Below are 26,876 nucleotides of genomic sequence, written 5' to 3'. Positions count from 1 at the left end.
TCCTTACTTTAGATTTACGACGCTTTATTTGAGTCCCTCTTATCTTTCTGATTTGAGATATGTGGACCGATGTTATTCTCCCTCGAGGTATATTTCATTCTGCCATATTACATACTCGTACATTCCACGTACTGACATCCATTTGGACATGCATCGTTTCATGATACAGAGACAGGGTTAAGAGATCATCAATAGGAGCATCATTGGGGATCCATTTGCAATCAGCGTATTGGTGAGTCCTCCCCTACATTCGGAGGACACCGTCTGTGTATTCTTGCATCGAGTTAGCCCTTTTCATCTTGATTTGAGGTATCCATGAACATGTCATTGGCACCAATTAGATAGTAGTGATAGAGGCTTCATAGACTAGATAGTGATGCGTCCATTGAGTATTTCTTTCCTTAAAATTATTCTTGTCAAACTATTTATAATGACAAAATTTAGAGTTGATTTGTTGGCCCATGACCTTTATTATTTGAGTTAGATTGATGTTTGAGTTGCCCACCGAATATTCTCTTTATTTTCTTGTTTTCCGCTGATTGAATGAATGAACGGATGTGTGATCAGGCTATGTGGTTTGCTTGGGAGCCAGAAATGGTTTCTGAGTGCCGGTTACGTCTAGGGTACCCTCCCGGGGCGTGACAGACATCACCTTGAACGCACACACCACTATTATTGGTTTTCTTGTTCATAGAAACTTCTTTAGTTTGAAACGTAAAACCATTCACACAATATTTATTCATTGTATGAATATGAGATTCAGGCCCGAGTGGGATCTCTCTCACAAATGGTGAATGTTCGACATTTGAGTGTTCATCATAAACCTACAAATTGATTTCAAAATAATATAATTTACTATAAAGTAAAAACATTATACCTATTGATTCAATATAGCTTTCACACATACATAATCCTTTAGCCATTTGAAAAACCTCGTATATATGTCTTCATTGCTCTATGTGCTTACGAATGAGCTGATATTGATATGTACAATTTTGATAGTTAGTAATAAGTTGTTACTATGTAATTTGATAATTTAATTTAATACTTACTTAAGATATGGCTGAATTTCTGGATAATTAAGTAGAATATGGGTCACAACTGATTGTCTTTCCATAGTAGAGAAGCCTCGTCTTCCACGTTGTTTAGATCCTCGACCACTTTGATTAAAAATTGAAATTGGTGGATACATCGGATCACTATCACCTTCATCATTGCGATTAGGCATATTTCTCCTACATGGAACTTCATCCCCAAAGTAATAGGAATAAAAGTCACTAGTTTCTCTCGTAATATGAACTTGAATAATCGAGTCTTCGATTTTTCCTCTCTGTTTAATTATTTGTTTGCAGCTTCCAATTTTTTTAAATATATGTTAACTAATAATTATAGTATATATAAGAAAAATAACTTAATTACTTATATAAGAAAAAACTTGTTATTACCTCTCAAATGGATACATCCACCTTGTTTGAACTGGACCTCCAAGGCGAGCTTCTTTTACAAGATGAATCGGAAGATGCTCCATCACATCAAAAAAACCACATGGAAAAATCTTCTCCAGCTTTGTAGTAATAACAGAAATATTTTCCTCCATCCTATCTAAAGTACTTTCCAACAACTTTCCAGAACATAAATCTCTAAAGAAAAGACTTACCTCTGTGATAGGCTTCCATATCCTGTCAGGTAGATGGCTAAAAGCGATAGGAATCAATGTTTCCATGAATACATGACAATCATGGCTTTTCATACCTATCAAGTTTCCTCCATTCAGATATGCCCGCTTACCCAAATTCGAAGCATATCCCTCTGGCATTCTCAAATTTTTAACCCATTCACATATATCACGTTTCTCATCTAATGTGAATGAATAAATGGCTTTAGGCTTGACAATTTTACCATTTGGTAGTTCTTGCAACCACAATTGTTTTCTCCTACAGTATTCTTGTAAGTCCATTCTAGCTCTTGTGTTGTCTTTTGTCTTGCCCTTAACATCCATCACTGTGTTAAACAAATTGTCAAAATAATTTTTCTCAATGTGCATCATATCAAGATTATGTCATAGGAGATTATCCTTCCAATACGGCAACTCCCAAAATATGCTCTGTTTGTTCCAATTATGTTCATATCCAGGAAGTCTAGATGGTGGAGTTTCTGTAACTTTAGGCAATTTAAAAACTCTCTCCCAAATTTGATGTCCTGTCAGTGATGGAGGAGGAGGGTCATTTTTAACCCAGTTTTTTTTGAATGCATGTTTCATATTTCTAAACTCATGGTTTATTGGTAAGAATTGACGATGACAATCAAACCATGAATTTTTTCTTCCATGCTTTAAGGTGAATGCCTTACTATGTTCAATGCAATGAGGACAAGCAAGCTTTTCAGCAGTCATCCAACCAGACAACATCCCGTATGCAAGAAAATCATTAATTGTCCACATTAAAGCAGCATGCATAACAAAATTCTGCTTAGTTGATGTCACGCCCCGGTAGGGTACCCTAGGCATAACCGGCACCCAAAGGCCATTTCTGACCTCCGAGCGAACCACCTGGTTCAATCACACATTCATTCAATCGCATTCTCTTAGCGGAAACTCAATTAATGAAATACTATTCATATATGGGGCCGAAGGCCAAACATTTACAACCCAACAAGACGATAAAATAAGACTCTTCAAAATAACAGTTCGACCTCCCCACACTCCAGTCTATGAAGCCTCTATCAAAGTCTAAGAGGTGACAATGACAAGTCCATGGCTACCAATAATCAAAATAAAGGAAATGACAACAAAACTGTACAAGAAGACTCAACATCCTCCGAGAACTAGGAGGACTCACCAACTAGCTGGGAGCGTATGTGGATCTTTAACGGAGCGCCGGTTGATGACCTCTAGTAACTGTCTCTGCATCATGAAACGATGCAGGCCAAATGGCATCAGTACATGGAATGTACGAGTATGTAAAATGGCCGGATGAAACCACATTAAGAAAACATCAATATCAACTCAGGATCTCAACTCATACATATATACACAGGACTAACTCATAAGCCACTTAACTCAACTGACTCGGAGCACTATCAAGGCCTAAATGGGAGTTTCTCTTAACCGACAACCATCACCTTTGAGCGGGTGATAGTACAACAATCAGATGTTGTTGCCACGTCCGTCCATACCTTGCCAGGGCATGAACACCTCCCTAATCATGGATACCATCGATTAGTCAAGTCCTATCATTTCAGGACAGTAAAATGGGAAACATCCGACTTTAACGGTTTGATCCCATGGGAAGCATCCGACTTTAACGGTTCTATCCCTACCTACGTTGGCGGCGTAGTTTTTGGGGTTTGAGTATGGACTATACTCTTACCCGCTTCGGTTCTCGATACTCCTCCCATGACTCTATGCTCATAAGACTCCCTCAAATCATCTCAAACAAGCCCTTACGGCTAGTTTCATTTCAAACATTTTCCCACTCATCAACTCTATCCTCATTCTTAACTCAATTTAAGCCATAATGGCAAGTCTCATTTAGGACCTTGTCCACTCCTCAATTTTATCCTCCAATTAACTCAATCAAGCCTCATTTAGGTAAGCATTTATGACATCTCCTCAAGACTTATCACAACTCTATGACTTTAACTCAACAATTCAAGTAGAATAACACATTTAAGGAAAATGACTTAAGCAACTTAATCACTTGGCTAAAGAGATCAACAAAATATAATAACAAGTCATCTCCATCAACTCATACTAACATGAGGGTTTTAGGAATTTCTTAGCTCAACAACATCAACACATGTAGCATTAAATAAATAAGGGACAAAACTCATTCAAACATGAATCATACCAAGAAACTACATTTTTCATAGATATCTAACCTCAAAGCAAGAGTAGGGCACATGGGTAGACTTAGCCCATGTTTTGGATAGCCTTACATACCTTAGTGAAGACTTGAAGAAAACCTTGTGGTTGGGTCTTCAATGGAGGACTCAAATCTTGAAGCTCTTGGACTCTTTTTTTGTTGGAAATGGAAAAGAAGAAGAAGAGAGAGAGAGAGAAGCTCCTAGGGCTTCTTAGAGAGAGAGTGGGGGATGAAGAAATGATCCCAAAATAGTCTAGGGTGATACATATATAATTTGGGGCAATTCCCAAATTGCCCCTTCTCAAAGTTCTGAAAAATAGGCAAAAATGCACCTGGCGCATCGCGCCAGGGGCCAAACTACTGAGGCATGTTTTGGGCGCGATAGTGGCGCGTCGCGCCCTTACAGCGCCAAGGCCATTTCCCCAGCAGTTGCAACCCAGGCCAAAAATGAAATTCCTGTCGTGCTAGTTCATCTTAGGATCGTCATATCTTTTGACTCCGAACTCCAAAATGTACGTTCTTGGTGGCGTTTGAAAGAAGACTCGACAAACTTTAATTTGATAGGTCGTGGGCCATCCAGATTGACGTTCTTCAAAAGATAGGGTTATTAAAAGTTGACCCTTATACGAACTCATCCTAAACTTAGCCACGACGGATCTTTTGGACTTAGCTCGATCCTAGGGGTCCTTGGTGACCCCACATCACCTCTAACACTGCTCACTCCCTCAGAGACTTATCTTAACTCATGAATATACTTCAAGATACTCGGGTTCGACCCCTTCTGAACACAAGAAGGGTCCGAATCTTTGGAAAATTTTTGAGGGGTATTACAGTTGATATATCATAAGTTACTATTCCTTCAAACCACAATTGTTTAAGCTCATTTATCAATGGCTGTAGATAGACATCAATCAAACTTTTAGGATTACGAGGACCTAGAATAACATAGCTTAGAAAGATGTACGGACTTGTCATGCACATTTCAGGAGGAAGGTTGTATGGGATAAGAAATACAGGCCAACAAGAATAAAGTGAGGCAGCATTAGAGAATGGTGTGAAGCCATCTGCACACAACCCTAACAGTACATTTCTTAGTTCACTAGAAACATTAGGACAGATTTTATCAAAATGTTTCCATGCTTCTCTATCAGATAGATGAGACAAGATACCCGACGGCCTTCTATATTCACGGTTCCATCTCATATGTGGGACAGACCTCATCGATGCATAAAACCTCTTTAATCTGGGAATAAGAGGTAAATAATGCATTGCCTTAATTGGGACCATTTTTCCAGTAGGAGTCCTCTTATAACGAACTTGCCCACAAAACTTACAATTTTCTAATTCACTATCAGTCTTGTAGAACAACATGCACCCATTAACACAACAATGAATTCTATCATACGACAATCCTAACTTCGAAACCAATCTCTGTGCCTGATAGAAGTTCTTAGGTAGGTTAAACTCCGGATTAACCAATTTGCCGAAAAGATCAGCTATTGAGTCCATAGCCGCATGAGGAACACTCCAATTTGATTTAATATTCATTAACCTAACTGCAATTGACAAAGCAGAATGCGGACTTCCTTCACATAGTGGACGACTAGCCTCTTCTAAATGTTGATAGAAGCGTCTTGCTTACTCATTAGAGTTTCATCAAAATATTGTTTGGGTTCCATCCCACCTTGAACCTCGAAAGCATCATTAACCATTTTATGAACTCTATCATGTTGAAAATTATAATATTGAACTCTATCATGTATAACCCTATCATGTTCAACCCTAATTTGATCATGTGGTGCAAGCATATTATATTCATCCACGGGTAGCAAATTATAAAATATATTATTCAATCCATCTATTTTTCCATGATCAACCCATACAAAATATCTAGGCTTAAATCCATTATCATACAAATAAATCATGACTATATCTGGATTAAAAAATTTCAAGCACCTACATTCACGACAAGGACACCTAACTAATCTATTTTGCTTAAAAACATCAAGTGTCATGGCATGATTGATAAAATTCTTACACCGTCAATAAATTCAGGTTTCAAACCACCACCAACTTCATAATGCATGTTATACTCCATCTAAAAAATTACATATACTCAAGCTTAATTAATTAGTTCATAATGACTACAATTCATCGAGACTACAAATTCTAATTAATTCAATTTATAATTAATTAATTCATATAATAATTAAGTGCAAGTTATGATTAATTCAATTTATAATTAATTAATTTATATAATAATTAAGTTCAACTTATAATTAAGTTGAAATTCTAATTAATTCATATAATAATTAATTAATTAATAAAATAATTAAGTTCAAATTATAAATATTTCAAGTTATAATTAGTTCAAGTCAGATGTTCTAAGTTAAATAAGAAAAAAATTATAAGTTGCAAGTATGTACAAATTAAAGTTCTAAAATAGGAGTATTCAAGTATCTAATTAAAGTTCAAGTTCATGACAACATAAAGTTCTAATTAATCAGTTTAAAAGTCAAAAAGTTCAAAATTTATCCAAACTAAAATAATTTATAAAGTTCTGAATTCCTAAAATTCAAGTATCTAAAGTTCAAGTTAATAGCCACATGATTATACAATCTGTGCACTATGTAGTCAGGGACAGAGCTTCGTTGAAAATTACACTATGTAGATAGGGAAATGTTTTTTTTGCATACTTGACCACTGAAATATTTTCAAAAAAGGGTGAACACTTATTTCAATGTATTTTCTTCCCATTACTATCTATTGAGGTGAATATCATATTTAGGTTGAGTTTTGAAAAATTTAAACCTTGTATTACATGTTGAGTTTAATATTGCCTCCATGTCATATGTGTTGTGATGCATTCATCCTCATTTATTCTATCATTGATCTTGCAAAGTCGAGAACTGTGAAATTCTTTTTGAAAAAAGAAAATGTGGTACCTTTTTATATCCTTGACCACGAGCTAAGTCGCAAGTTAATGAGATACTGAGATTGTGATTATATATATGCATATGCAAAGCGAGTCCCCTATGGGTCCTTGTCTGGAAGCCTTAGCTCTATAGGTGTATGCGATAAATTGTGCGACAGCCTTGATTCCACTGTACCACCACATCATTGCATCATCATACTACATTACATTGCATTGCTATCTATGCTACTTGACTTATCTGGTTATTTGTGATAATAAACTGCCATTATGTGTTTACTTTGGTCGCGTCGTTCTATATAAATTGACGGTACCAATGTCAAAATGGGACTTTTCTGTATGTAGGTGAAAACGTTTTTTAGTTTATTTCATAGGTTTGATTAATTCTTTATACTCAGTCGGTCAAACCTACTGAGTACATGTGGAATGTACTTGCCTCTATTTCTGTGTTCTTTTTTGATGTAGATCCTAGTCAGGGCGTTCTGCGTGGAAACTGATCCTTCTAGCGAACTTCATAGCTTTAGATTAGTGGTGGGATCTCGGACTACGGATCGCCACAAGTTTTATCATAAATTTTTATCCTAAATTATTCCACCCCACCCCCTCCCCTTCCCCTATTATGTTTTAAATTAATAATTACTTTAGTTCTTCATAAATGGAAATGTTTATCCACGTGGAGTGCTACTTAACACTCAAAATAAAAATAGAGACTACATACCACACAGAATTAACTACTCGATGAAGTATTATATATATATATTATATATATATATATATATATATATATATATATATATAACTGGAGTTTGAAATTTACTGATGGAAATTTAGGGTTATTCAAAATCGAATTGAAACCGATAAATCGAACCGAAAAAAATTTATTGGTTTATCGGTAATGAGTTATTGGTTAGCGATCTCGGTAATGATTTTAATTTCCATACATTTATTTCTTGCTATCTCTCTTGGTTATTCTATAATGTTTTGCATTTGCTTTTGAGCAAGACGCAATTTATCAAATCATAAACATAATTCATTAGTTTTGTCAGCTTTTTTCTAAGTGATTTTAAATGTATTTTTTGGTGTCAAATCTTAACGTTAAATCTATAACCGAATCGATAATGATCTATAACCGATATACTGATAATTGATAAGCCAATATATTAATAGTTCTATAATGGTTTGACATGTCTACAAATCGATAACCGATAAGTCAAATCAAAAACTTCAAAATCGAACCGAACCGACCGATGCGCAGCCCTAGATAGAATGATAACTGAAGTGTGACTTTGACATAAACTTTTTAAAAAATAAATAAATAAATAGATTTCCACTTTTATTTGTCCAATTTTGAAATATCAAAGAGATAATTTATAAATTAGTTCTTAATGAATTGAACATTCACCAACAAGATGAAAGTTCAGGTAGTCAATCAACTAAATTATTAAGATTTACTCCCTTTAATCCATATTAAATGGATTGTCGAGTGTTTTGTTAAGTTCAAAATAAAAGAATTTTGCAAAATTCAAGAGAATTGTTGGGACTATTTCTTTTATATTTACTTTTCTTTTAAAGAGGTTCTTAACTATTTTATATTTTTTATGATAATTATTTAGGAATATTCATAAGGTTAATAGTAAAAAGTAGTCTTTAATTTTTTTTTCTTAAAGTGTGTGTCATATTTAACAATTTACTTTATATAGACTAAATGGGGGTAACATTTATTTCCCCAATGCATTTATCAAAATATCAAATTTATTATATCTTTGAAAGTTAATATAGTAAAATTATTATTTTTATTTATTGCTTGTAAAGGGTGTTAGGTGTGTGGCAAGTCAAACATTCTGAAAGGGGTATAAAAGTTGTCGAATACTTCAAAAATATCCTTATTACACTTCTTGAATTTTACGAGGTTTTAGGGTTTTGCCTATTTCCTTTCCTTGGAATTTTAATTTTTCATCTTCATCTAGGATTACCAGGACACCGAGTCTATCCAAGTCCTCAATCTTCTCAGGTACATTCCAAAATTCACCCCTGATAACTGATATGCACATGTCCTCACTATATATGATAATGGTTTATGCTTAAAAATAATGTTTTTAAAGTAGGTAGATATGCTCATTTATGTCAGAAGCATTTTTATTGTCTTTTTACTCTATGTACACCTAAGATTTATATGATCTAAAACAAATTTTGAACACCATTTGCCACAACACTAGTATCTTCATTTGTGTTAATTAAGGTGATTCAACAATTTACATATAACTAGGAAGATTAGTTTTGCCTTAACTGCACAGTATAATTATTCAGCGAAGGGATACAATTAACATCATTGCCAATACCTAGTTTCGCCACTGAATAATAGTGCTAACTGCTAACTACCTATTCTAATTGGAATTGTCTCCAATAAATAGTAAGTTTAATTAAATATATAGCTGAGCTGATTGTTTTCTTCTAAAATTAGGGGTGAAGTAAATTCAAAACATAGCATCAATGGGAGGAAATCAAAATGGTGTTGTATAAAATTTTAGACAGTGTCTCAAATATCAACTTTTGTCTTTTCTCCTTTAGCTGCTTGTTTCTCCAATAGTTATTTTATAACCCAAAATGGTTTGCTTTCTGATGTGGACTTCTGACGTTCCTTCTTTATTTTACTATGGTTTCATCAGTATCAACAGTTTGAGATTATCAGCTAAATGTCAGCCAAGGAGGAGGTTGGGGAGAGTCATGCACTTGTTGCATGTAATGGGAGTGCATCTAGAATCAGTGAAACTGGGCTTCAACTTTATCCAGTTTCTGAGTATGACTCTGGCGAAGGTTTACCATATGCTCCTGTAGATTGGCCAAATGCGGGTGATAAGTGGGGCTGGCGGGCAGGGAAACGAGTTACATCTTCAGGAACCTTTAAAGATAGATATTTGTATCTTCCGAAGCGTCTTCAGGTTCGGAAAGATGGAAAGAATAATGCTTTTCGAAGTAGGATTTCAGTTAAAAAGTATCTCCAGTCTGAGCATCCTAGTATGGATATCAACCAATTCTTTGCTTCATTCAGTTGGATGATTCCTTCGAAATAGTCACCGAGCTCAAAAGGTTAGCTTCGACAAGGCTCTTCAGTATATATGTAGCATGTAGAGATTTATTCGGTTGTTTTCATCAATTAAAAAAAAAGGTCTTACCACATAGCTCACTGTGTATACAAAACTTCCAAATAAATTTGATGGACATGGCTGACATTATGCCAAATTTGTTTTCTTTACTGAACTAATGCCAAATTTGTTTTCTTTTTATTTAGATATTGATTTTGACTCGGAGATGATAGAGAAGACTACATCTTCAGGGACGAAAATGGAGCCTTTACCATCTGATTCTCCTCTTGGAGCTATTACTTGTAAGGCTTGTAACAGAGTCTGTAGCAGTTTAGCAACAGAAAATCCTTTTCCAGAGACAATGTTTTGTGATGTCTGTTGCAGTGAGCTTGGTTTTTGCCGAGACTGTTGCTGTATTCTTTGTTGTAAACCTATCAGTTCGGACTATGAGGGCTACAGTTACATTCGATGTGAAGCACCAGTAGGTGATGGATACATATGTGGACATGTTTCCCATCTAGATTGTGCTCTACGAGCTTACATGGCTTGGACAGTCGGAGGATGCATCAGTTTGGATGCAGAGTATTTCTGTCGATATTGTGATTCAAGGACGGATTTGGTTTCACATGCTTCGAAGCTTTTAAACATCTGCACATATGTTGCTTCTCGTGCTGACATCGAAAAGATTTTGAATGTTGGCATTTGTATTTTGCGTGGCTCACAAAAAAGGAATGGAAAAGAGTTGTTGCATCGTATCGAATCAATCAAGGCAAAGGTATAGCTAATTGATGAATGGTACTTTGTTTCCTTATGATGCTATCTTTGCCAGTTTTGAGGTTTACAGTTACCAAAATGACCAATTTGATAATCACATCAGCTTACGAAAGGAGTCTGCATTGAAGATGTATTCAAAAAGGAAAGCTGTGTGGATAGCACTGGTAACTTCTCAACCTTCTCATAGTCTTGTTTGTGTTGATCTGTCACTTTGACTTCACTATCTGTATCTGAGCAAGATATTTTAGTATGTGCAAATGTGGTTCTCTTCCTTTAAGTATTGTCTATTTCAGTGCTTCCCGTTGTCCACAAATACCAAAAACACTTGTGGCAACTAAACTGCAATATGACCAGAAAATAATCAGCTTGGGTGTTGTACAAGAAAATAAAATTGGCGAGCCTTGGAAAGAGTAGAGGAATTATTTGTTGTACACCCAGTGCATCAATTAAATGCTATCCAACTGCTCCTTGGTCCTACCCAGATGTGACTAATTAATTGTTAGTATCTTAATTTCATTTCCTATACATTACAGATATATAGTCCGTCCATACAATTTTTTATTTTTTTATTCCCTTTCAGTGGATCTTTCTATTTTTTGAAGTGAATTTCGTCCATGATTATACAATCTGTGTACTATGTAGTCAGGGACGGAGCTTCGTTGAAAATTACACTATGTAGATAGGGGAAATGATTTTTGCGTACTCGACCACTGAAATATTTTCGTAAAAGGGTAAACACTTATTTCATTGTATTTTCTTCCCATTACTATCTATTGAGGGTGAATATCATGTTTAGGTTGAGTTTTGAGAACTTTAAACCTTGTATTACATGTTGAGTTGAATATTGCCTCCATGTCATATGTGTTGTGATGCATTCATCCTCATTCATTCTATCATTGATCTTGCAAAGTTGAGAACTGTGAAATTATTTTTGAAAAAGAAAATGTGGCACCTTTTTATATCCTTGACCACGAGCTAAGTCGCAAGTTATATCCTTTATTTTTCAGTCTTTAATACTATTCAAAGACTTGTGATGTATTTTTATAATAAAACCTTGTATTAGATGCTATTTATACTTATGATACCAGATTTTGTGATATTTGCATTGTTATCTTTCTTTTCCTTTATTTCGTGGCCTGACTTTCCCTTTTGGGAGTCTCGTATGAATTTTATTGTTAGACTTACAAATTAGGTTGGGTATTTGGATGCGTGCAATCATGACCACAATTTTTGGATCGTGACAAATTTTTATATAATTTCAAAATAAGAAATAATAATTTTACAAAGAGTCAATGAATTTTTCAAAAATTGCAAGGATCTTAATTGAAATTTTGATAAAAAGCTAAGTGGTACTGCTTAATCATCTTGAAATTTAATGTGTTTAACTAGTACTCCCTCTAATCTATATTAAATGGATTGTCGAGTGTTTTTTTTAGTTCAAAATAAATGAATTTTTCAAAGTTCAAGAGAACTGTTGGGACTTTTTCTTTTATATTCACTTTTCTTTTAAAGAGATTCTTAACTATTTTATATTTTTTAGGATAATTATTTAGGAATATTCATAAGGTTAATAGTAAAAAGTAATCTTTAATTGTTTTTCTTAAAAACATTTCTTAAAGTGTGTGTCATACTTAACAATTTACTTTATATAGACTATCTAGAGGTAACATTCATTTCCCCAATGCATTTATCAAAATATCAAATTTATTATATCTTTGAAAGCTAATATAGTAAAACTATTATTTTTATTTATTGCTTGTCAAGGGTGTCAGGTGTGTGCCAAGTCAAACATTCAGAGAGGGGGTATAAAAGTTGTTGAATAATTCAAAAATATCCTTATTATTTTACGAGGTTTTAGGGTTTTGCCCGTGTGGGGTATATTTGTGTTGTGTAGCCCGTTTGAGGGCCTTATTTGCTATATTATTTGCTTTAAGATCATGTGATTTATTATTAGCCCGTGAGAGAGACGTGAGGAGACTGTTTGAATTGTAATGCCCGCCTAAGGGGTTGAGTTGGCGGTTTTAAGCATACTTGAACACTGAAATGTTTTCAAAAATGGGTGAACACTTGTTTCAATATATATGTAACAACCCCTAAAATGTTGTATGTCGGTATTTCAATTCTCGACAAAAATAATACAGCCTCTGTATTTTGGGCATAACTTTTCATAGGTTGGTCCAAATTAGGTGATTCAAATTTCTGGGTAATCACAACATCCTTACCTACAACTTTCATGAAGAACATAACTTCAAATTCGGAGTATAAGTAGGTCAAATAAATTAATCTTTGCAAGATATAGTGTTGTGACGGAATTGAGTGTTGATAGAAGAAAATTCATATCTCACTGTAGGTTTCTCCAAATTGGTTGATTCTTGAACGATATGAAACTAGACTTCCATATCTACAATTCTTATGAAGAAACCAAATCCTAATAAGGAATTTATCTTATTCAAACGTAGCTTCGAAAATAAGTATTCTGTTAAAAAGAACTCATCTTACCTACCATGGAAACATCTAGATGCATTTGACATCATGCATGACATAAATTGTCCTCCATTTAACATCATCCATGACATCAATATATTCCATTAAATTTTAAGATTTTTCTTTATAATTATTTTATTTATTGTTAGGTCCCTCTTTCCCACCTATAAATACCCACCTTATTTCCTCATTTTATTCATCAAGCTTTCCTAAGCATTTCTTCTCTCTATATACTTCTTCTCAAATATAGTTTTAGTTTTAGTAGTATAAAAATACTACTCCGGTTATTCTTATACTCCGGGTAGTACACAAAACGCTCCGGCGAGAAGAAAAGGCTAGGGATCCAAGAGTATTCCAATTCGGAGTAAACCTTCGGATTTAAGGTATGTAAGGCTTTCATAGCATTGGATTGAGTTCGTCCATGCGCCCAATATTTAAATTTATTATTATTGAGTTATAGTTGAGTTTTATTCAAATCTTGAATTCTAGATGAATTAATTCTTCTTCTATTGAGTTTGATATATTTATGCATTAATATTATTATTATTGTTATCTCTCATATTATTGGAATTATTGTTCATGGCTACTTTCCCATGAATCCTAATTGATTTGATGTTCATGAATATTTTTACATATGTTTTGAGTAAAGATGTTGGCTTTTTATTATTTTTATTGATAAAAAGAGAGTTATATGAATTAATACTATATATGTATTTTATTGAGTTTTGAAAGAGTAAAAGAGTTGAATTTGAATGAATTTGAGAAAATGATATTTTGAGCAAGATGTTTTGATGAGATGTAAATGATGTTTTTGGAAGTATAATGATTGATGAACATGAAATAAGATGAGTTTGATGATTTAAATTAAAGTCCAATGAGACTAGATGATGAGTTTAATATGAGCACATATTTTGGGAGTAGTATTGAGCACCGAGTTGGGTAAGAGTTTAATTGACTCAAACCCCAGAACTACGTAGCCAGCGTAGGATGGAGGCTATGCCTCTTAAGTCTCAAAAGGAGGACTTTGATGAATGGATCCAAGATGGTGATGTCCTTTACCCTGGCAAGGTATTGGATGGATGTGGCAACGACATCGCTTCGTTGTATCATCGCTAGCTCATAAGTGATGGTTGTCGGTTAGAGAAACTCCCAACTGAGTAAGCATTGCTTATTACTATTATTTTTATTATTATATTTTAAACTTGCATTACATATTCATGTTGAGATGATGTTGAGTTCTGAGCTGAATTTTCTTGAGAGGAGTTTCTTGATAGCTGTCCTTACCTTCCTGCCATTTTACATACTCGTACATTCCACGTACTGACGTCATTCGACCTGCATCATTTTATGATGCAGATACCGGTGTTAGAGATCCTCAACAGGCGCATCGTTGAAGATCATTTCTTTTCAGCTGTTTGGTGAGTCCTTCTTGTATTCGAAGGAACTCCTTATCCTTTTATTATTGTTGAGTGTGATGTTTCTTTTGAGGTAGCCATGGACATGTCATTGGCACCATCTAAGAGTATTAGAGGCTTCATAGACAGAGTCTGATGATGTAATCGGAGTAGTTCTCCTTAGAAACTACTTCTTCTAAGAATTATCTATTTTTCCTTTGATTATGACAATCCCACATTAGTATTATTAAGTCTTCCGCTGATGAACAAATGAGTAATGACACCAAGTGGTTCTCTCGGAAGCCAGAGATGGTTTCTGAGTGCCGGCCACACCTAGGGTACCCTCTCGGGGCGTGACAAACTTGGTATCAGAGCACAGAGTTCAAGAGTTCTAGGGTGTCTATGAAGCCGTGTCTAGTAGAGTCTTATTTATAGGTGTGTCGTGCACCACACTTATAATCAGGAAGCTATAGGACATAAGGAATTATTTCACTTCTTTCATAATCTGAGTTCGTGCGATAGAGTTTAACTCTATAAAAGCTTTCTTTCTAATTCGTGCGTTTACACGTTTCAGACATGTCTCCTAAACGTTCAGCTAGTCAGAGGAACGCTCCCAGCACTGAGGTTCCACAGTCAGTGATGCCTCCACGGAGAACTAAGGCCGACCTGCAAGGTCTACTGAGGTACCCCAAGTACCTACTGTTCAGACCACTCCTACTTCTGAGGATGATTTTTGAGGAGCGATTGCTATGCTCACCCAGTTGGTGCCTGCTCAAAATAGTAGCCAGAGTTCACCAACTCCTAGCTCTAGTTATCAAGAGCCGTCTGCTGCCACGAGGATCAGAGATTTTTTGAGAATGAATCCACCAGTCTTCACGGGTTCTAACGTTGATGAAGACCCCCAAAATTCCATTGATGAGATGTGGAAGATACTAAAAGCGATGCACGCTACAGAGATTGAGGGTGTTGAGTTGGTGTCTTATCAACTCAAGGATGTTGCAAATGTCTGGTATAACCAGTGGGAAGAAAGTAGAGGTGAAGATCCAGAGCCTGCTCTTTGGGATGAGTTTGAAAGAGCATTTCTTGATAACTTTTTTCCCCAAGAGCTACGTGAAGCAAAAATTGAGGAGTTTGTGAACCTCAAGCAAGAGAGTATGACTGTGAAAGAATATAGTTTGAAGTTTATTCAATTGTCCAAATATGCCCCAGAAATGATTCCCCATATAAGGTCTAAGATGAGGAAGTTTGTCTCTGGCCTAGGCAAACATGTAAAGAAAGAATGTAAGGCAATTCTAATGATTTCTGACATGGATTTTTGTAGATTGATGGTGTATGATCAGCAGGTTGAGGATGATAAGAAAAAGGACCGAGAAGAACACCTAAGCAAGAAGGCTAAGTCTGCTGGGCATGAGAATGAGCAGAAGCAAGGGAAGGGTAACAAGTCTTTCTTTCAGAAAAGATCTTCCAATTATGCACCTTCCCCAACAAATACTTTTACACCTAATACCAGGTATGATCAAAGATCTCTAAGTCACCAAAACTTCCGATCTTAAGGTTCTCAGTCCCAATTAAGTATGGCTCAAGGTTCTAGAGGGAAACCACCATGTGCTAGATGTGGAAGGCTCCATTTCGGAGAGTGTCGTATGGGCACCAATGCTTGCTACGGATGTGGAAAGATAGGTCACTTCCAGAATGAGTGTCCTTCAAAAAGGCAGGGAGATGGAAGTAGTAGAGCTCAGTTTTCTTCTGCAGCTCCACAGAATAGAGGTAATCATAGAGGTACAGCTTAAAGTGCAGGTGGGGGAACTAACCGTCTGTATGCTATGGGTAGTCGCCAAGACCAAGAAAATGCACTCGATGTTGTTACTGGTATGCTTCGAGTCCTTTCTTTTGATGTGTATGCATTACTTGATCCGGGTGCTACATTATCTTTTGTGACTCCTTACTTGGCTAGTAAATTTGAGATCCTTCCTGAATGTCTTTTTGAGCCTTTCAGTGTGTCTACTCCTGTTGGTGATTCTATCTTAGCTGAGAGGGTCTATAGAAATTGTACTGTGTCAATCTATCATAGGGATACCATGGCTGACTTAGTTGAGTTGGACATGATTGATTTTGATGTGATTCTTGGTATGGACTGGCTTTATTCTTGTTATGCTTCGGTTGATTGTAGGACCCGAATTGTCAAGTTTCAATTTCCAAACGAGCCTATCTTAGAGTGGAAGGGGAATTCTGTAGTGTCTAGGGGTAAATTTATTTCCTACCTTAAGGCCAGAAAATTAATCTCTAAGGGATGTATATATCATATAGTTCGAGTCAAAAATATTAATGATCAGACTCCATCTCTTGAGTCAGTTTCCATTGTGAATGAGTTTCCTAAAGTCTTTTCTGAGGATCTACCCGGAATTCCTCCTGATAGAGAGATAAACTTTGGTATTGATATCCTTCCTGATACACAACCTATCTCCATTCCTCCTTATAGGATGGCTCCTGCTGAGTTGAAAGAGTTGAAAGAACAACTGAAAGACCTCCTAGATAAGGGGTTTATTAGGCCAAGTGTCTCACCCTGGGCGCTCCTGTCCTATTCGTGCGAAAGAAAGATGGGTCCCTTAGAATGTGCATTGATTACCGACAACTAAACAAGGTCACCATTAAAAACAAGTACCCTCTCCCCAGAATAGATGATTTATTTGACCAACTTCAGGGTGCCACATGTTTCTCTAAGATAGACCTCAGATCAGGCTATCACCAGTTGAAAGTGAGAGAATGTGACATCCCGAAGACGGCTTTTCGAACCCGCTATGGTCATTTTGAGTTTCTTGTTATGTCCTTTGGATTGACAAATGCTCCAGCAGCTTTTATGGACCTCATGAACCGAGTATTCAAGTCATACCTAGATACGTTTGTAATTGTCTTCATCGATGATATTTTGGTCTACTCTAGAAGTAAGAGTGAGCATGCTAATCACCTTAGGATTATCCTTCAAACTCTTAAGGAGAAGAAGTTGTATGCTAAGTTTTCAAAGTGTGAGTTTTGTCTTGAGTCTGTAGCATTCCTAGGTCATATTATATCTGGGGATGGAATCCAAGTTGATACTCAAAAGATTGAGGCAGTTAAGAACTGGCCCCGACCCACCTCTCCAACCGACATAAGGAGTTTCTTAGGTTTGGCTGGTTACTACAGGAGGTTTGTTGAGGGATTTTCATCCATATCCTCACCATTGACTAAGCTGACTCAGAAGAAGGCTAAGTTTCAATGGTCTGATGCTTGTGAGAAAAGTTTTCAAGAGTTGAAAGCTAGATTGACTACTGCTCCAGTACTATCCCTACCCGAAGGAATGGATGGTTTTGTAATCTATTGTGATGCTTCAAGAGTTGGGTTGGGATGTGTATTGATGCAGAAAGGTAAGGTCATTGCCTATGCCTCCAGGCAGCTTAAGACTCATGAGAGGAACTACCCCACTCATGACCTTGAGTTGGCAGTTGTGGTATTTGCTCTTAAGATTTGGCGTCACTATCTTTATGGTGTACATGTGGATGTGTTCACAGACCATAAGAGCTTGCAGTATGTATTCAGCCAGAAGGAGCTGAATTTGAGGCAAAGGAGATGGCTAGAGTTGCTCAAGGATTATGACATGAGCATTCTCTACCACCCAGGTAAAGCAAATGTAGTTGCTGATGCTCTTAGCAGGTTATCTATGGGAAGTACAACTCATGTGGAAGAGGAAAAGAAGGAGTTGGCAAAGGAAGTGCATAGACTTGCGCGTTTGGGAGTTCAACTTATTGACTCTAGTGAGGGTGGTACAATAGTACGAAATGGAGCCGAATCATCTCTAGTTGCAGAGGTGAAAGAAAAGCAAGATCAGGACCCTATTCTTCTTCAACTAAAGGATGAGGTTCACAAGCAGAAGGTAATGGCTTTTACCAAAGGGGGAGATGGAGTGTTGAGATATCAAGAAAGATTATGTGTTCCAAGTGTTGATGGTATTAGGGAGAGAATCATGAAAGAAGCCCATAATTCTAAGTATTCCATCCATCCAGGTTCAACAAAGATGTATCATGACTTGAGAGAAGTATACTGGTGGAGTCGAATGAAGAGAGATATAACAGAGTTTGTGTCCAAGTGCCCAAATTGCCAACAGGTTAAAGTTGAGCACCAAAGGCCTTGTGGAGTGGCTCAGAATATAGAGATACCGGAATGGAAGTGGGAAATGATCAATATGGACTTCATTACCGGTTTACCACGAACCCGCAAATAACATGACTCTATTTGGGTGATTGTGGATAGGATGACCAAATTGGCCCATTTCTTGCCGGTTAAGACTACGAACACTGCAGAGGATTATGCCAAACTGTATCTTAGAGAGATTGTTAGACTGCATGGAGTTCCTTTGTCTATCATCTCTGATAGGGGAGCTCAATTTACTGCTCAGTTTTGGAAGTCATTTCAGAAGGGCTTGGGTTCAAGAGTGAACCTTAGTACTACTTTTCATCCGCAAACAGATGGCCAGGCAGAGCGTACGATACAGACTTTGGAGGATATGTTAAGAGCCTGTGTCATTGACTTCAAAGGTAATTGGGATGATCATTTACCTCTTATTGAGTTTGCATACAATAATAGTTTCCATTCGAGTATTCAAATGGCTCCTTATGAAGCTCTGTATGGGAGGAGATGTAGATCACCAATTGGTTGGTTTGAAGTTGGTGAAGCTGAGTTGATTGGACCAGACTTGGTTCACCAAGCTATGGAGAAGGTGAAAACCATACAAGAGAGGTTGAGGACTGCTCAAAGTCGCCAAAAATCCTACACTGATGTTAGAAGAAGAGATTTAGAGTTCGAAGTGTACGATTGGGTATACTTGAAAGTTTCACCCATGAATGGTGTGATGAGATTTGGAAAGAAAGGGAAGCTTAGTCCCCGCTACATTGGTCCTTATCAGATTATGAGGAGGGTAGGTAACGTAGCCTATGAATTGGTGTTGCCTCCAGAATTAGCTGCTATTCATCCCGTGTTTCACATCTCTATGCTTAAGAAGTGTTTGGGAGATCCTTCACTTGTTGTCCCAGCTGAGAGCATTGGGGTGAAAGAGAGTTTGAGTTATGAAGAGATTCCAGTTCAAATTCTTGATCGTCAGGTTCGCAAATTAAGAACTAAGGAAGTGGCATCTGTCAAAGTCCTATGGCGAAATCAATTTGTTGAAGAGGCTACATGGGAAGCTGAAGAAGATATGAAGGCTAACTATCCTCATCTATTTATGCCTTCTGATGACGATATTCAAGGTAATATTTCTTACTTCTACCTTTGAGTCGATGTTTATTCTTGAGTTTGAGTCATTAACCATTTGAGTATCGGAGTTGATGTATTGATGATATTCATTCTTTATGTCTCCTATTTTCATCTTCATTCGAAGACGAATGATCCCAAGGGGGAGATATTGTAACAACCCCTAAAATGTTGTATGTCGGTATTTCAATTCTCGACAAAAATAATACAGCATCTGTATTTTGGGCATAACTTTTCATAGGTTGGTCCAAATTAGGTGATTCAAATTTCTGGGTAATCACAACATCCTTACCTACAACTTTCATAAAGAACATAACTTCAAATTCGGAGTATAAGTAGGTCAAATAAATTAATCTTTGCAAGATATAGTGCTGTGATGGAATTGAGTGTTGATAGAAGAAAATTCATATCTCACTGTAGGTTTCTCCAAATTGGTTGATTCTTGAACGATAGGAAACTAGACTTCCATATCTACAATTCTTATGAAGAAACCAAATCCTAATAAGGAATTTATCTTATTCAAACGTAGCTTCGAAAATAAGTATTCTGTTAAAAAGAACTCATCTTACCTACCATGGAAACATCTAGATGCATTTGACATCATGCATGACATAAATTGTCCTCCATTTAACATCATCCATGACATCAATATATTCCATTAAATTTTAAGATTTTTCTTTATAATTATTTTATTTATTGTTAGGTCCCTCTTTCCCACCTATAAATACCCACCTTATTTCCTCATTTTATTCATCAAGCTTTCCTAAGCATTTCTTCTCTCTATATACTTCTTCTCAAATATAGTTTTAGTTTTAGTAGTATAAAAATACTACTCCGGTTATTCTTATACTCCGGGTAGTACACAAAACGCTCCGGCGAGAAGAAAAGGCTAGGGATCCAAGAGTATTCCAATTCGGAGTAAACCTTCGGATTTAAGGTATGTAAGGCTTTCATAGCATTGGATTGAGTTCGTCCATGCGCCCAATATTTAAATTTATTATTATTGAGTTATAGTTGAGTTTTATTCAAATCTTGAATTCTAGATGAATTAATTCTTCTTCTATTGAGTTTGATATATTTATGCATTAATATTATTATTATTGTTATCTCTCATATTATTGGAATTATTGTTCATGGCTACTTTCCCATGAATCCTAATTGATTTGATGTTCATGAATATTTTTACATATGTTTTGAGTAAAGATGTTGGCTTTTTATTATTTTTATTGATAAAAAGAGAGTTATATGAATTAATACTATATATGTATTTTATTGAGTTTTGAAAGAGTAAAAGAGTTGAATTTGAATGAATTTGAGAAAATGATATTTTGAGCAAGATGTTTTGATGAGATGTAAATGATGTTTTTGGAAGTATAATGATTGATGAACATGAAATAAGATGAGTTTGATGATTTAAATTAAAGTCCAATGAGACTAGATGATGAGTTTAATATGAGCACATATTTTGGGAGTAGTATTGAGCACCGAGTTGGGTAAGAGTTTAATTGACTCAAACCCCAGAACTACGTAGCCAGCGTAGGATGGAGGCTATGCCTCTTAAGTCTCAAAAGGAGGACTTTGATGAATGGATCCAAGATGGTGATGTCCTTTACCCTGGCAAGGTATTGGATGGATGTGGCAACGACATCGCTTCGTTGTATCATCGCTAGCTCATAAGTGATGGTTGTCGGTTAGAGAAACTCCCAACTGAGTAAGCATTGCTTATTACTATTATTTTTATTATTATATTTTAAACTTGCATTACATATTCATGTTGAGATGATGTTGAGTTCTGAGCTGAATTTTCTTGAGAGGAGTTTCTTGATAGCTGTCCTTACCTTCCTGCCATTTTACATACTCGTACATTCCACGTACTGACGTCATTCGACCTGCATCATTTTATGATGCAGATACCGGTGTTAGAGATCCTCAACAGGCGCATCGTTGAAGATCATTTCTTTTCAGCTGTTTGGTGAGTCCTTCTTGTATTCGAAGGAACTCCTTATCCTTTTATTATTGTTGAGTGTGATGTTTCTTTTGAGGTAGCCATGGACATGTCATTGGCACCATCTAAGAGTATTAGAGGCTTCATAGACAGAGTCTGATGATGTAATCGGAGTAGTTCTCCTTAGAAACTACTTCTTCTAAGAATTATCTATTTTTCCTTTGATTATGACAATCCCACATTAGTATTATTAAGTCTTCCGCTGATGAACAAATGAGTAATGAGATCAAGTGGTTCTCTCGGAAGCCAGAGATGGTTTCTGAGTGCCGGCCACACCTAGGATACCCTCTCGGGGCGTGACAATATATTTTTCCCATTACTGACTATTGAGGGTGAATATCATATTTTGGTTGAGTTTTGAGAACGTTGACCTTGTATTACATGTTGAGTTGAATATTACCACCATGCCATATGTGTTGTGATGCATTCATCCTCATTCATTATATCATTGATCTTGAAAAGTTGAGAACTGTGAAATTCTTTTTGAGAAAGAAAATGTGGCATCTTTTTATATCCTTGACCACGAGCTAGGTGGCAAGTTGATGAGACACTAAGATTGTGATTTGGTATATGGACTGCGAGTCCCCCATGTGTCCTTGTCTGGAGCCTTAGCTCAACAATTGTATATGATAGAGTGTGCGACAACCTTGATTTCACTGTATCACCATATCATTGCATCATCACACTGTATTGCATTGCATTGCTATCTGTGCTAGTTGACTTATCTAGTTAGTTGTTATAATGAACTGCCCTTATATGTTTACTTTAATCGCGCCTTTCTATATAAATTGGTGGTACCGATGCCGGAATGAGAATTTTCTATTTGCAAGTGTTCCCTAATTTATTTCATAGGTTTGATTAATTTCTTGTACTCAGTCGGTGAAAACCTACTGAGTAAATGTGGATTATGCACATCCCTACTTATGTGTCCCTTTTTTATGCAGATCCTAGTGAGGGCGTTCCGCGGGGCAGCTAATCCTTCTAGTGGACTTCATAGCTTAAGATTAGTCGTGAGATCTCGGAATCTGGATCGCCTCTAGTTCTATCCTTTATTTCTTATTATTTAGTACTATTCAGAGACTTATGATGTATTTTCAGATTCAAACCTTGTATTAGATGCTTTTTATACTTATGACACCAGATTTTGGCATATTTTTATTGTTATCTTTCTTTTCCTTTATTTCGTGGCCTGACTTTCCCTTTTGAAAGTCTCATATGAGTTTTAATATTAGGCTTACACATCAGGTTGGGTATTGGGATGTGTGTCACCATGATCTCGATTTTTGAGTCGTGACAAATTTTTATATAATTCCAAAATAAGAAATAATAATTTTGCAAAGAACAATGAATTTTTCAAAAATTGCAAGAACCTTAATTGAAATTATGATAAAAAGCTAAGTGGTCCTGCTTAATCATCTTGAATTTTAATGGGTTTATAAAATTATTTGAAATGTAAAAAAAGAATTAGATAAGATCCTAGAGTTGAAGATAATTAAAGTGATAGGAATAAACCAAGGTGGGTAGAGTTGTGACTAGGGCTGGGCGTTAGGTATTCGGTCGGTATTTTCAAAATTTGAATTCGATAATCGATAATTTAAAGTATATACCAAATACCGAACTTTTAAACTTTTGTTCGGTAATTCGATAATCGATAAATTAAAATTCGGTTCGGTACGGTATTCGGTAATACCAAAATTTTCTCATCTTATAAGATCAACCAAAATGCAACCACTTTTTTTAAAATGATTTTAAATGTTTTTTTTGGTGTCAAATCATAAACATAATTCATTAGGTTTGTCAGCTTTTTTCTAAGTGATTTTAAATATTTGTTTTGGTGTCAAATCTTAACGTTAAATCTATAACCGAATCGATAATGATCTATAACTGATATATTGATAATTGATAAGCTAATATATTAATGGTTCTATAACGGTTTGACATGTCTACAAATCGATAATCGATAAGCCAAACCGAAAACTTCAAAATTAAAAAATGAATAAATAAAAGAATTTTGAAAAATTCAAGAGAATTGTTGGGACTTTTTCTTTTATATTTACTTTTTTTTAAACAGGTTCTTAACTATTTTACATTTTTTATGATAATTATTTAGGAATATTCATAAGGTTAATAGTAAAAATTAGTCTTTAATTTTTTTTCCTTAAATATTTTTCTTAAAGTGTGTGTCATATTTAACAATTTACTTTATATAGACTAAATGGGGGTAACATTTATTTCCCCAATGCATTTATCAAAATATCAAATTTATTATATCTTTGAAAGATAATATAGTAAAACTATTATTTTTATTTATTGCTTGTCAAGGATATTAGATGTGTGGCAAGTCAAACATTCAGAGAGAGGTATAAAAGTTGTCGAATACTTCAAAAATATCCTTATTACACTCTTTGCATTTTACAAGGTTTTAGGGTTTTGCCTATTTCCTTTCCTTGGAATTTTAATTTTTCATCTTCATCTAGGATTACCAGGACACCGAGTCTATCCAAGTCCTTAATCTTCTCAGGTACATTCCAAAATTCACCCCTGATAACTGATATGCACATGTCCTCACTATATATGATAATGGTTTATGCTTAAAAATAATGTTTTTAAAGTAGGTAGATATGCTCATTTATGTCAGAAGCATTTTTATTGTCTTTTTACTCTATGTACACCTAAGATTTATATGATCTAAAACAAATTTTGAACACCATTTGCCACAACACTAGTATCTTCATTTGTGTTAATTAAGGTGATTCAACAATTTACATATAACTAGGAAGATTAGTTTGGAAATTAACATCATTGCCAATACCTAGTTCCGCCACTGAATAATAGTGCTAACTGCTAACTATCTATTCTAATTGGAATTGTCTCCTATAAATAGTAAGTTTAATTAAATATATAGCTGAGCTGATTATTTTCTTCTAAAATTAGGGGTGAAGTAAATTCAAAACATAGCATCAATGGAAGGAAATCAAAATGGTGTTGTATAAAATTTTAGACAGAGTCTCAAATATCAACTTCTGTCTTTTCTCCTTTAGCTGCTTTTTTCTTCTGATGTGGACTTCTGACGTTTCTTCTTTATTTTACTATGGTTTCATCGGTATCAACAGTTTGAGATTATCAGCTAAATGTCAGCAAAGGAGGAGGTTGGGGAGAGTCATGCACTTGTTGCATGTAATGGGAGTGCATCTAGAATCAGTGAAACTGGGCTTCAACTTTATCCAGTTTCTGAGTACGACTCTGGCGAAGGTTTACCATATGCTCCTGTAGATTGGCCAAATGCTGGTGATAAGTGGGGCTGGCGGGCAGGGAAACGAGCTACATCTTCAGGCACCTTTAAAGATAGATATCTGTATCTTCCGAAGCGTCTTCAGGTTCGGAAAGATGGAAAGAATAATGCTTTTCGAAGTAGGATTTCGGTTAAAAAGTATCTCCAGTCTGAGCATCCTAGTATGGATATCAACCAATTCTTTGCTTCATTCAGTTGGATGATTCCTTCGAAACAGTCACCGAGCTCAAAAGGTTAGCTTCGCCAAGGCTCTTCAGTATATATGTAGCATGTAGAGATTTATTCGGTTGTTTTCATCAATTAAAAAAAAGGTCTTACCACATAGCTCACTGTGTATACTAAACTTCCAAATAAATTTGATGCACTTGGCTGACATTATGCCAAATTTGTTTTCTTTACTGACCTGATGCCAAATTTGTTTTCTTTTTATTTAGATATTGATTTTGACTCGGAGATGAAAGAGAAGACTAAATCTTCAGGGAAGAAAATGGAGCCTTTACCGTCTGATTCCCCTCTTGGAGCTATTACTTGTAAGGCTGGTAACAGAGTCTGTAGCAGTTTAGCAGCAGAAAATCCTTTTCCAGAGACCATGTTTTGTGATGTCTGTTGCAGTGAGCCGGGTTTTTGCCGAGATTGTTACTGTATTCTTTGTTGTAAACCTATCAGTTCGGACTATGAGGGTTACAGTTACATTCGATGTGAAGCACCAGTAGGTGATGGCTACATATGTGGACATGTTTCCCATCTAGATTGTGCTCTACGAGCTTACATGGCTGGGACAGTCGGAGGATGCATCAGTTTGGATGCAGAGTATTTCTGTCGATACTGTGATTCAAGGACGGATTTAGTTTCACATGCTTCGAAGCTTTTAAACATCTGCACATATGTTGCTTCTCGTGCTGACATCGAAAAGATTTTGAATGTTGGCATTTGTATTTTGCGTGGCTCACAAAAAAGGAATGGAAAAGAGTTGTTGCATCGTATCGAATCAATCAAGGCAAAGGTATAGTTAATTGATGAATGGTACTTTGTTTCCTTATGATGCTATCTTTGCCAGTTTTGAGGGTTACAGTTACCAAAATGACCAATTTGATAATCACATCAGCTTACGAAAGGAGTTTGCATTGAAGATGTATTCAAAAAGGAAAGCTGTGTGGATAGCACTGGTAACTTCTCTACCTTCTCATAGTCTTGTTTGTGTTGATCTGTCACTTTGACTTCACTATCTGTATCTGAGCAAGATATTTTAGTATGTGCAAATGTGGTTCTCTTCCTTCAAGTATTGTCTATTTCAGTGCTTCCCGTTGTCCACAAATACCAAAAACACTTGTGGCAACTAAACTGCAATATGACCAGAAAATAATCAGCTTGGGTGTTGTACAAGAAAATAAAATTGGCGAGCCTTGGAAAGAGTAGAGGAATTATTTATTGTACACCCAGTGCATCAATTAAATGCTATCCAACTGCTCCTTGGTCCTAATTAATTGTTAGTATCTTAATTTCATTTCCTATACATTACAGATATATAGTCCGTACATACATTTTTTTATTTTTTTATTCCCTTTCAGTGGATCTTTCTATTTTTTGAAGTGAATTTCGTCCATGATTATACAATCTATGCACTATGTAGTCAGGGACGGAGCTTCGTTGAAAATTACACTATGTAGATAGGGAAAATGATTTTTGCATACTTGACCACTAAAATATTTTCGAAAAAGGGTAAACACTTATTTCATTGTATTTTCTTCCCATTACTATCTATTGAAGGT

General features: G+C 35.7%; 1 protein-coding gene and 1 pseudogene across 1 annotated transcript; both read left to right on the top strand.

The window, feature by feature from the left end:
* Positions 1-9,488: 9,488 nt before the first annotated feature.
* LOC129900818 (uncharacterized) lies at positions 9,489-22,949 on the top strand (annotated as a pseudogene).
* Positions 22,950-24,933: 1,984 nt separating this feature from the next.
* On the top strand, positions 24,934-26,296 carry LOC129900028 (uncharacterized). The gene is made up of 3 exons (XM_055975011.1): positions 24,934-25,340; positions 25,542-26,110; positions 26,213-26,296. The coding sequence occupies exons 1-3, from the start codon at positions 24,947-24,949 to the stop codon at positions 26,294-26,296; spliced, it is 1,047 nt and encodes a 348-aa protein (XP_055830986.1). The 5' UTR covers positions 24,934-24,946.
* The last annotated feature ends 580 nt before the right edge of the window (positions 26,297-26,876 follow it).

The sequence above is a fragment of the Solanum dulcamara genome, chromosome 8 (genome assembly GCF_947179165.1).
Source record: "Solanum dulcamara chromosome 8, daSolDulc1.2, whole genome shotgun sequence".
In the NCBI taxonomy this organism is placed as follows: domain Eukaryota; kingdom Viridiplantae; phylum Streptophyta; class Magnoliopsida; order Solanales; family Solanaceae; genus Solanum; species Solanum dulcamara.
Note: the sequence above shows the minus strand (reverse complement) of the source record. Positions and strands in the feature narration are given on the sequence as shown.

Coding starts and splice junctions, on each gene's coding strand:
- LOC129900028 (XM_055975011.1), top strand. CDS start 24,947: ATGTCAGCAAAGGAGGAGGTTGGGGAGAGTCATGCACTTGTTGCATGT. Junction 25,341..25,541: donor ACAGTCACCGAGCTCAAAAG/GTTAGCTTCGCC, acceptor CTTTTTATTTAG/ATATTGATTTTGACTCGGAG. Junction 26,111..26,212: donor TCGAATCAATCAAGGCAAAG/GTATAGTTAATT, acceptor TAATCACATCAG/CTTACGAAAGGAGTTTGCAT.